General features: G+C 44.8%; 1 protein-coding gene across 6 annotated transcripts in view; it reads left to right on the top strand.

The window, feature by feature from the left end:
• The window catches only part of gpc3 (glypican 3), an 82,927-nt gene that overhangs the window by 37,295 nt on the left and 33,385 nt on the right, over positions 1–12,247 (top strand). For all 6 annotated transcript variants that reach the window (XM_027013020.2, XM_035532241.1, XM_035532242.1 and 3 more), the window contains one exon: positions 8,154–8,842. In XM_027013020.2, the coding sequence (XP_026868821.1) occupies positions 8,154–8,842 (689 nt within the window). The remainder of the gene's footprint in view (positions 1–8,153; positions 8,843–12,247) is intronic.

Below are 12,247 nucleotides of genomic sequence, written 5' to 3'. Positions count from 1 at the left end.
TGAAGTGTACCTGCAACATGCTCAGACGTGAATGCCTGTGTGTGTGTGTGTGTGTGTTAATTCTATTGGAGTCCTTGTAAAGCAGTGCAAGAGCTTTTATGGCTGCGGCTCTGGTAAGCTGCAGTCACTTGACTCTGGCTGCCTTTGATGAGGGGTTCAAAGCGGCGCTGGCTGGGTGGGTTCTGGCATGTCCTCCGAGCTGTCGTGCCTTCGGTGTGCCTCCCGTCCTCTGGCTCTCACCGCCCTCTCTCACCTGCCTGTGTGTGTCCTCTCACCTCTGCACCTGGCCATGTGGTTGTGGAGGGTGGGGGGAGGGAACAGCTGTGCTCTGTGACACCCACACACACACGCACACACCCACACACACACGCACGCATGCACGCACACACACACGCACACACCCACACACCCACACACACACACACCCACACACGCACACACCCACACACGCACACACGCACACACACACGCACACACACACACACACACACACATGCACACAGGAGCAAAACATGCTGTAGAGTCAAATGGAGCGCAACCAGAAATCAGTAGCACCAGTGGCATTCAGTATTATATAAATATCATACTGATAAGTTTTACCAAGGGAGGAGATGATGAACATGGAAGAAAATGTTCCTTTGGGATTACTGTTATCCATCCATCCGTCCTTGTGTCACTGTATCCTTGGAGCTCACTGTTTCGTTCTCAGTGTTTGATACCTATAGTTTAGACCCGAAGATGCTGAAGAACAGGAAGTGAGTGAAATCTGCAGAGAACCCTGTCACTCTGTGTAACTGCAAAAGAGGCAGCCGGTGAATCCAGTGCAGAATCCAGTCACTCAGAGTCATTGCAGAAGAGGAAATCTGTGAAACTCGCACAGAATCCAGTCACTTGAACAATCAGCATAATACTTCTGCTTTATATATATATATAATATTTAATATTCATTCATAGTTGGTTATGGGCATAAAGGGGAAGCTTCACCATTATACCTGCAACTAGAGAGGTTTAAAAGGTCTCAGTTTTTAATAAATGTATTGCCTTTGTGTAAAGCCATTTTAAGACATATATTTCATACTTTCTGCAGTACAGCAAACACTTAAGGAAGTTCAGGAAAATTGAGATAAAAGGCAAAATTACATTGCACAAAAGTACAAACGCAAGGTGGCACAAAAATGTTAACACAAAGTTGATATATAAAGCATGATAAAGATAGACTTTCTCACAAATAGTCTGGCGTGATAGTCCAGAAGCTGTCCTTTTTGTGACGTTTATGCTTAGACACTGGACCAGAACAGCATGCTTTGGTAGAAGGAAGAAGGCGATCTGCTGTCCAGGTCATGTGTCAGCCTGTCTGTAGTAGTCCATTTGTCTGCGAGTGATGGAGCCCAGCAGAGATTGGGGATGATGGCCTGAGTAAGTGAGTAACTTAATGCCCTTGTCTGATGATCCACCATTCTGCCAGTCTGTGGTGTGAACGGTGCTACCACGCCTTTACTAGAACTCTGCCTGCTCCCTTACTGGAAACACCACCCCCTCCATCTCTCCACCTCTCCACCCAGGGTGCGCACTCTGTCTCTTTCACATAACCATACAGGACCCTGTGGTACAGACCTACCCTGCCTTATCCTGAAAATCCAGGCAGCCGTCTACGGCTGGGTCTGAACGGCTCTTGGGTTACACATTATTCCTAAATTATTGGAAACCCCGCCCCCACTACTCCCAGTCTGCTTAATCTTCTCAGTCCTAATCAATGGCGCCATTGGGAATGCACATAACTTGGAGGTGATGTATTAAGCATGGCTCGTGTCTGGCAGGTAGCGACTGTATTAGCCGTTAGCTGTTCCGGCAGCGCGGCCAGGTGGTGTGGCTCCGCCCCATCGCTCTCCCTGGCGGCTAGAAGTGACACTCCATCAGAGAAATTGATTGGGCTGGTTGCATGGCTAATTTATTGATGATCCGCAGGGATAATGAGCGTACAGCCCACCGATTGATGTCCAAGTGGCCACGCAGCAGTACTGGGGTTGATGCAGTCCTTCGGCTGGGACGTGGAGCTAATGCACAGCTGTATTGATTAAACCCTAATCCAAAATAATCTTCCTGGTTAGGTTCATCTTTCATTCAGCCCATTTTCATTTCAGGATCACTTAATCAGCTGTTCAATGCACTAAACTAATTTAATAACTAACTACAAGCCCTATATCTATACATTTTCAAAAGCATTAAAATATGCAAATGAATATCTATCCATACACCTGTCCAACTAATACACTAACATCACAGCTCAGCAAATGAATTCTCCATAGGGATTTTACTTTCGACCCCAGTGGTGAACATAACATAGACACATAGCATATGTGACGTCATATGATCTTTATACTCCATATTCCGTTCCAGGTTTGCAGGTGGATCAGCTTTACAAGCTGCAAGTCAGATGTGCTCATCAAACACTGGATTTAACTCATCGATAATTATTAATTAAGTTTAGTAGGTGTGGTAAATCAAGGCAACAACTGTCGAGTGATTTCACAAAAAGACCAACTATTGCACAAATTACTATTTTTATTTTTGGTGGTTGTTTTCTTGTGTTTTGTTTTTAGCAGTGGTTATCTATACTAATTTCAAAGAACTAAAAATAGCTGAAAAGTATGACAAAACTGAATCAGCACCTATGTGACAAAGCTGGAATGTATGGTTCGGCCGCTGTTTTGAAAAGGAAGTTATGGCTTGCATATAAGACAAATGCATAAAGACACTGTTGTAAAAACTGTTGTACAAAATGAAGTCAAATACAAGAAAAAGTGCTGCAGGGGACAAGAAACTTGGGGTCCTGAGAATAAAAAAAAAGTATTGTGGTCTGATGAGTTGTCATTCATCTCAATTAATTATTTATGCACCCTAAGAAAACCGAAGGATGCCTTCAACCCACAGTGTATGGCAGAAAATGTTAAACACGGGGCATGTCTGCTTCTGTGAGTGATAATTGCTCTTCATGGTCATATTATCCCAAGCAACGTGAGGGCATTTTCCAGGACCAGGTGCATGTCATTGTGCAGACGCTGCGCTCTCATGATATTTACAAATTTCCTCCATGCACACTGCTGAACAAATTCGAGGTTTGGTTTAATGAAAGGCAGGAGCCCTGTCAACAGATCCAAACATGGCTAAGCCCTTATGGGAAGCTAGTGCACAGAGAGTGGGGCAGATTTCCATGTCCTTCATCTCGCAAAGAACCGGACGCTTTGTGAAGAATGGGCCCGATATGTCATGCATGTCAGGACTATGACAGCACTACAGGAAGGGTGTCAGTTGTTCTGAAGATAAAGGGTGTCCACACCCTTTATTAGACTTTTCCTGTATTATGGTCTTCCCCCTGTGGGCATAATAATGGTTCTTTACTCCACTGACTGCCGGTTTTTCAGGGTTCTGTCTTCATAACCCTGTATTCCCAAATCTGTCTATGAATTTAGGGTGATGGCATGCCTCTTTCAGGGCTTTAAAATATTCATTCTTTGGGCAACCACTTATTCTTACATTCCTGGCTGTGATTTTTGTGTTAAAGTCTTGTGCTCGCACATGTGCATCACAGTGAACAGTTATAATTGTTTGACTTTTTTGGCATATTTTCCAGCAAATATGTGCAACACATGTACATAAGTATCTATAATTAAGTGTCTTTCAGATTTGCATAAGGTTTTTAATTAGCTCATAGCCATAAGGTTGGCTTGCTATCATGCCTTCCAGCACTTCCTAATGTATTATCTCTGTAATGTCAATGTCAATGGCTGGTCGTAGGCAGTGCTCATCTGTTGTTGCTGTTGTTGTTGGGTTTTTTTTGGTCAAGAATTCAGTGTTTCAGTGCTCCCTAGTTACACTTTCATTGGCATTAGTGATGAATGACCTGACTGGGTAGAAATCAGATACCCTCCATCTGCGTAGCATCCTACATCCGCGCTTAGCTGGTAGTGGAGTGAGTGAGCCAGCAAGTATTCATTGCTTAGATTTTAATGGATACATCAGCTGACTTCCCTTGTGTTCCTGGGATTAATGGTATGTGGCCAAATGCATGTTGGTAAATTGAAACAGAGAGGATCTGTTGTGCAGTGCGGTGTGTGTGTGTTATACGAGCCTCCTTTCCTTTCAAGAGAGAAGTGCTTTCTTATCAGCGTAAATCCTTTCCAGTCACAGGCACAGCTAACCTGAAATTCACAGAGCACATCCCTCTCTACATAGAAAAAGCATTATCAAACATAAAAAGCATTATCAGATAAGTTTTTCTTCACTCAGTGAAGGCATGCCACTGCAGTACTCTTTCAGTGGGAATTTGTAATCTGCTAGAAAGCTTGAGAGTCCTCTGTTCAACACATGTGTGTGCTGCGTAAGGCATCGTTGCTTGCTGCTTTAGATGACACCTGATATGAGTCCTGCCAACGGACTGCTCCTGGAATCCTGTGTCCCGATTACACCCAGGGAAGGAGAGCATGGGACCTGTGTGGTGACCTGTGTGACCCTTTTACCAAAATAAAGCTTTACAGTAAGCTAGGAATTCCTCTCCTCCTCTTTGTTTTTCTCATCCTCTCTTCCTTTCATCTCATCTGCGGTGTCTGTAGGCGCTCCGGCAGGTTTTGTCTGCACATGATTTGCCTTAAGAGGCTTTCAGGGAATCAGATAAAGGAGAAGAGCTGTTCAGATGAGCCCTCTGGGTTCATACTTTAATGTGTTGGAGTATCTCAGAGCTTCAAAGCATGGTTCATGTCGAAGTTGTATCGAGGATGAGGTGCTTGACAAGGGACAGTCAGTGTACATCTCTTCCTGTTGGTATGTCTCGGCTCCTACTGTCTGTACACCCCTTCCAGCATATGGACAATATTGCTTGAGTGCCAACCTGCATGAATGCACATTTTCTGTTTACATGGACATATTGAATTTGAATGTCATTTGTACTGATTCTTGTACTTGATTTTTAATTTTTGTTTGCATGCATAAATATGACTGTAGTCAAGTTTGACATGTAAATGTATATATGAGACATGTAATGCTGATGTCTTTTCAAACAGATCATATTTGTGTACAATAATAAAATGTGTTGTATGTATGTGGAAATGCTTATCATCCTGTGAGCACACTTGATTGTGTGTGTGGGTGGGTGGGTGGGTGGGTGGGTAGGGGGGGGTGTTCTTTAGTATATGAGGGTGTGTGTTCCCTGCTTTCTACTCCTTGGCCTTTTTAGCATTCTGTGCTTCTGGAAGCTCACTGATCACACATAGAGGGGTGGCTTGAGTCCAGTGGGTAGGTTTGGTCCCAGACTCAAAAATATGAAGCACACTGTTCTGTCCCCATCCTCCACTCTGCACACTGCACACTGCACACTGCACTCTGCACACTGCACTCTGCTATCTCCAGCCTGCTGCACTTCTGAGCAACAACCTACCATGTTATTGCATAAGGCTTTGTGTGCACTTGTTGGCTAAAAGCTGATCTTGGGACAGTTTCTCTACTCAATACTTGACAACAGTGTCAATATAGAAATTGATACAAACATACGGATATGTTTGCTTCTTCCCTTGTCATGTCTTAAAGCTCTAAAGCAAAAGTGTATTTTTTTCCCCTAATCCGACAAATGATTTAAATTATAGGCAATGGCTTCGGGCTTCAGTTATATGACGTTGAGTTATATCAGATGGATCATAGTTCCAAAAATAAAAGAGAGTAAAAATAATTTCTTTTTCATTGATCTAAATATCACTGCATTCCCAAACTTGGGGCAGCCTGTATGCGCTAAACACAGCAGCGCAACTCTCAAGCTTCTCCGTGTTCAACAGAGCAGCATGGAATGCAGAGAACGCTCAGAGCACAAAGGAAAGCCTGTGCCGCGCCGACCTTGAGATCTTCGCATCACGTTTCGCGATTGTCTGCGTTGGTGTCCTTCCACAAGAAAACTTTAAGGAGGAAGAGGAGGGGAAAAAAAGTCATTTTCATCTTCAGTAATCTACAACAGAGAGACTGCGACCTTGCAAGCCTCGTTTATGCCTTCCTTCGTTGGCAACGTTAAACCATTACGCTCGTCTATGACATTGTCTGCAGCCAAGTGATTTCTGTACGGATCGTCAGTGGACGTCATATATTCATCCGGCTCGTGCCGACCCCGTAGCTGATGCCCCTGGGAGCGGACCTCACGGGGCGAGATGGATGGGGGTAGATAATGTGGGTGGCTGTAAACAGTCTGCTTAACAGCATGCTGATGCCATGCCGCTCCAGTAGGAGGGTCTAATTAGACTCTCCACTCCTCTGGATCACCTTCAGCCTCTCTAGCCAGTGTGCTAATGAGCCAGACAACCTTTTTTCAGTGGCTACCACCCTTTGGCTTTTCTGTTTTTCTCACTTTACTCCCTCACCCAGTCACTAGGCGCATTATTAAATAACTAATGCCTGACTCACTCACTCGGTCCTTCAATCATTCACAGTCTCCCAGATTCATGCACCGGCTCAACGCTCAGGAACTAAATAACTGACACTCTCGCTCGTTCTCTACCAGTAATATGTTCCCCTCTTCTCACTCACTCCATCTTTTCATCCCTCCCCTTCTTACTGTGGCTCTAAGTCTCCACAGCTACTCAACACCCCCCCCCCCTCGCCCCAGCTTCCTGCCCCCCCTGTTGCTTGTGTGGATTTGAGGCACAGTCCCGCTTTTTGCGTCTGCACAGATAAGACTTCACTAAGATCTTTCAAACACGTATGATTCTTTTTCAGCTCCGTCTCGCACCCCCGTGAACATTTCTTCTCTCTCTGAGGCTCCAAGTCTCAAACAGCCTCCGGACTGGATGACTGCGCTTCTTTTAAGTCTTTAAGACTCTTGAAAAGCAGTCTTTTGTTGTTCTAAAAGGACGGGGTGAAAATCACACTCGCCATCTGATGCGGGAAGCTTTGCTTTCTTTCTTTTTCAGTCTGTCATCAGTCATGCGATTAGGGAGGTGTGCGCAGTTGATGACGTGCGAGGGAGAGACTGTGTGTTGCGTATTGGGAGGGAATTTTTAGTCTGATTATTTATCTTTTTGTGAAATGTATCAATGTTAACTTCAACAGCGCTGGAAAGACTAGGCTGTGAGCATTTTGAGTACGTTAAAGTGTATGTCATTTGCTCGTAACTTCTCGCCTGTTTAGAAGTCACCTCAAAATGCATGAAGCTGCTGTGAGCAATGGATGCAGTTCTTGCTAATTTCCACCAGACTTATCCACCACAGAATTCGACCAGACTGAAGTGGACGGACTAACAAACCACCCTTCACCCCTGCCCCTTATAGCCTACCTCTCTGTAAGACGCTTGTGCATGAGCACAGTGATTGACAGGCAGGAAGCTCCACCTCCTAGATTCCTGATCAACAGCCAGACCATGTAGAAATGATTGTTACAGTGCAAGTTAAAGTTCCAGAGACATTTTGCCCCCGGGCATTGGTCTAAGTGATGGCTATCAGGATGTAAAAACAGTTAGGTTTTCATCAGCAACCCTAACACTCATAAAACATTTAGGCTTTGTCGACTGCACATTTATTTTGGCATATTTAAAATTCCTTCTAGAAATACAATATGTTTTTACAATACAGAAACTCTCCAAGAACTACAGAACTCTCTCTCCCCACTTTCCTTCTCTCTCTCTCTCTCTCTCTCTCTCTCTCTCTCTCTCTCTCTCTCTCCAAACAAATACTTGGTTTTAGCCTCCTTGATCCAGTCCTCAGGTAGAAACAGATGTCTTTTGACATGTATTAATGGATGGATGAAACAGACGACTGATTTTTCAATTGTGCACATGTGGTGGTGTTTTTTTAAATAAAAATAAGTTTTTATTTTTATAGTGGTAATTTGTGTCAGCTGTCATAAAATGTTTATTTTCTTTTTTTTTTATGTTGTCCAATGTTTTTTTTGTTTTGTTTTACTGTTAACTCTTCTGACAAAAAACGACTGAAAGAAATGTTAACACATTTTCAAGATATGACTTCTACTGTGCTAAGAAAGTGATGAGGAAGATTTAGTGTTTCTAATTTCAAGGTGTTTTAGCAATTGAGAAAAACGTAAATAATAAAAATGGAAGATAAATTTGATACTGATTAACTTTTTTCCTCTTCTTTCTTTCTTGTCTTTTGCAACCATTCCCGCAGAGGCCTTTGATATGGTCCTGCGTCTGGGCCGTAACTCCACCCTCTCCCTGCTGAGGGAAGAGTTCCCTGGCTTGGTGGGCGTGGCCAGCAGCGCGGTCACCCAGCTCTTCCTGGACATGTCCCTCTACATCCTGGGCTCCGACGCCAACGTGGACGACATGGTCACCTCCTTCTTCTCCCGCCTCTTCCCCCTCACCTTCCGTCGTCTCCTTGGCAACAGCGCGATGGCGGGCATCTCCGAAGACTGCCTGCGTGGCGCGTGGCGCCAAGCCTCGGCGTTTGGCTCCTACCCCAAGCTGATGATGACGCGCCTCTCGCGGTCCCTGTTGTCCACGCGGGCCTTCCTTCAGGCACTGAACCTGGGCATCGAGGTGGTGAACACCACTCAGCACATGCGGGCGGGCAAGGATTGCGGACGGGCACTGCTCCGGCTGTGGTACTGCCCGCACTGCCAGGGGCACCTGGACGCGCGTCCGTGCCGGGCACTGTGTGTCAGCACCATGACGGCCTGCCTCGGGGGAGCCGGTGATGTGCAGCCCCACTGGAGGGCCTACGTTGAGGAGCTGGGCAGTCTGGCTGCAGCCATGAGGGGGGAACAGGATATTGAGGCCGTGGTGCTCAGACTGCACGTCATTGTCAGGCTGGCTCTCCGGCACGCCGTAGGGGCCAAGAGCAAAGTGAATGCACAGGTGTGTCTCTCTCACACAGGCACACACTCACACAGGCACAAGCAAGCCATTTCCCTAGCCTACCTCTCTTACTCTCACACCCACCAGCGCCCCGTTCTCCACGGCTGTAGCTTGCGTAACGCCACTCTTAAAGCGCTTCAACAGCAGCGCGGCTGCCAGCTTTTCCAGGGGCGTTCGCCTCGATGAGCTCCAGAGTTCCGCTTTCCCCCCTTCTCAGCTGTGACCCTTTCAGTGGGGCGTGAGGAGTTTAACCAGCAATAACACACTCCAGTTGTTTGTGTGTGCGCGAGGGCAAGTGCTCATGAAATATTAAAAACACACCACCGACATAGCTTGTTCTGTATCAGGCTTCTGCATGGTGAAAATATGCTTCACTTTTCACATTCAACGCCAGTTTGCTGGCAGTGACACACACGCGCACACACACACACGTGCACACACACACGTACACAGTCCTATTAATCAAATCTCTACTTATCCTCTGTTTGGTCTGAAATATTGCTGTGATTTGTCTGTATTTGACTCCCTGTGCGATGTATGTGCGCGCGTGACATGTGCGTGTGCATGTGATGTGTGCGTGTGGTGGGTGAGCCATGAGGACATTAACAAGCATGATTGCCCCGTATAATAGGTGTAGTATGACATGTCAGAGTGAGAGAAGATTTGGATAAGAGGAAAATTTGATCTGTACTTCAGTATCTTATACTGGGGAAGGGTGATTTCCCTTCAGGCTCCAATGAAGGTTAAGGCTCACAGATAGTAATGTATTATAGACAATGTGTATTAAAAAGAGATGTCAGCAGCAGTAATGTGCATTTTTATTGTATTTACAGGATAGTGTCAAACCTGTTGAAAGGGCACGGCATACTTTGGGGCTTTCTGTGCTTTAACACACCAGATTCAACACATTTGATAATTACCAAGCTGTTTGTGAGTAGAATGAGGTGTGTTCCAGCACCCACAGTGCCTCATGGCAGCTGACCACATTAGCCGTGGTCTTGCCAATGTCTTGCTACAGATGCACCCAGAGTCTCAGCCTCAATCCATTCAACCTGATCGAGTTAATGAAGGTTCCCAAGAAACAATTAAAGATTTCTGCCAGTTGTTAGATTAATGTGGAAACAAAACTCTGAGTTAACCAGAGCAGGGATAACCTCTATTTAAATTTCCTGTATCAGCTTACCCAATACCAAAGTGATTTCCAGTCCAGGTCTGGAGACTGTTCTAATTTTCTCCCACCCGACTTAGCTTAAAAAGAACTTGGTAATTGATATTAGATTATGGAAAATACAAAATATAAAGGCCTAAAGTGGATTTTTATCCACTTAACCAACATACACAAATACACTCAACACTATTATACTTGCATTATATCTATTACAACTATTGTTAATTGTTCACCCCTATTCTAAATCTCAACTATGGCATTTTGAAAATGCGTTCCTAAATCACACTATTTAAATAAAACTATTTAATTGTCCAGCTCTCTTCCAGAGTCCCATCTCTACCCGTTGCCCAACCTCCCAACCCTGCCGCCTCTGCGCTCATTAAACCCTCTGTCCTTCCATCCACTTCCTCCTTCTTCCCATCGCTCTTTCTTTTCTTCCACAGATCATTAGCTGTCAAAACAAGTATAAGAGAAATGGCCTGAGTAGCCAATTAGAGTGAAAGGGGCGTCTCAGTGGCGAAGCCGCGTGAGCTTTATGTGTGATGCAGTGTCCTACTCTGTGATGATTATGGTGTGGAACCAGAGGACTGATCCATGTTGTGCATTTAGAAGGTGCTACTCTTGGTGAGTGTGACCAAGTAGGAGACCGATACTCTCAGAAGCCAGGCCACGGGCCTAAAAATTAAGGTTTGCCCATTAAATTCTGCTGCCACTTTGGGGAGAGATAACTAAACAGATTCCAAATAGATGATTTTTCTTTACTTGTGTGGTGTGCCATGCGAGGACCATCACACCTCATCTCAGCCCTGCAGCCAACTTCCACCTCACCACGCCAGTCAGATCTTCCGCAGTACGCGCTTATTCGTTCTACCGTTTCACGTCTGCGTGTGTGAGACAGAGCGGGAGATGGAGAGAATGCATGATTTATGAAGCACTATTTTTACCCGTTACTGAGCAGAAGTGAAAAGAAATGACGATGAGTAAGCCGGGGGGCAGGGGGGGGGGGGGGTTAAGAGGGAGATCCAAAGCAGAAGAGATTGAGATGTACACAGAGTAAGGATACTTTAGGGGAGTGAGAAAAGCGTGGGGGGGCGGATGACAGAGGTTTGAAGTGTGTTTGTCTCAGGGAATGGAGAGTGTGGACAGAACACCCTCCCTCACCGACCCTTACACACACACACGCTGACCCTTTGGTGGAAATGAGGAGGTGGATATACATGGATGCTGGTGCAGTGGTTCTGTACGTACAGATCCTGCCCTCCAACAGTCCGCTGGAGAGCTTTGCCAACACTATGACTGGCAATTGGCCATCACTGTGGCCAAGCACCTCAAATTATTAGCAAGACTCTCCACTCGTTCCACTATTACTCCTCCTCAGTGGACACCAGGCGTATGGGTATTAGACTTAGTCTTTTTGGGAGGCCCAAGATATTTAATACTATGTCAGGCAGGATTAGTAAGAATATGTTCTAATCCCAGTATGTAAGCATTTTACCAAAGGGCCAACTGTTCCAGCGCCTAGTGAAAACATAGTGAAGCAGGTCTTAATATGGGTGCTAATATCTGCTTTATTTATTAAATAAAATACATCAGAGCCAAAATCTTTTTTTTTTGTTCTATATCTATTTTCCATCATCTTTAGAAAACTTTAGAAAAGTTATTCTAAACACACATCAAAATTTACAATAAAGTTCCATACAAGAAAACAGAATTACTCTGAAATAACTCATATGGCCATTACCAGTTTGCGGGTCCACACACAATCATACGCCAGCTAACTAGATATTAAAATTAAACCAAAGTTTTAGCCCTGAATCTTGGCTGAGGTACAATGTACCCCCCCCCCCCAAATGGCCACTTCACTTTGTTATAAGCTAAACAAATGAACTAGGCAAGGTAAACGATGGCTACGAATCCAGGCTGAAGAAGTTGCCTTAATTAAACTAGGTTAGCAAGCTAATGAAGAGCTGTGTGCAAAACTTCAGACAGAAATGTCAGAAATACTTGTTTCTGTTCAGAAACAAAGTGTTATACATTCAGCCAGGTTACAAAGCAAGCTATCTAAATTTAAAGTTTTGTGAACATAGAATTCACCGCAAAATGGGGATAAGTTTGTCCATCTATTAATGCACTTAGCACATGCTCACAGCCCCAACCAATAAACTGCACATATAGACATGTGTCCAGGTACCCCTTCGCTTTAGCATTCCCCACTTTTTTTTAACTTAATGGACCTC

This window comes from Electrophorus electricus, chromosome 12 (assembly GCF_013358815.1).
Source record: "Electrophorus electricus isolate fEleEle1 chromosome 12, fEleEle1.pri, whole genome shotgun sequence".
NCBI classification, from domain to species: domain Eukaryota; kingdom Metazoa; phylum Chordata; class Actinopteri; order Gymnotiformes; family Gymnotidae; genus Electrophorus; species Electrophorus electricus.
The sequence above is the reverse complement of the archived record's forward strand: the minus strand, read 5'-3'. Positions and strand labels throughout refer to the sequence as shown.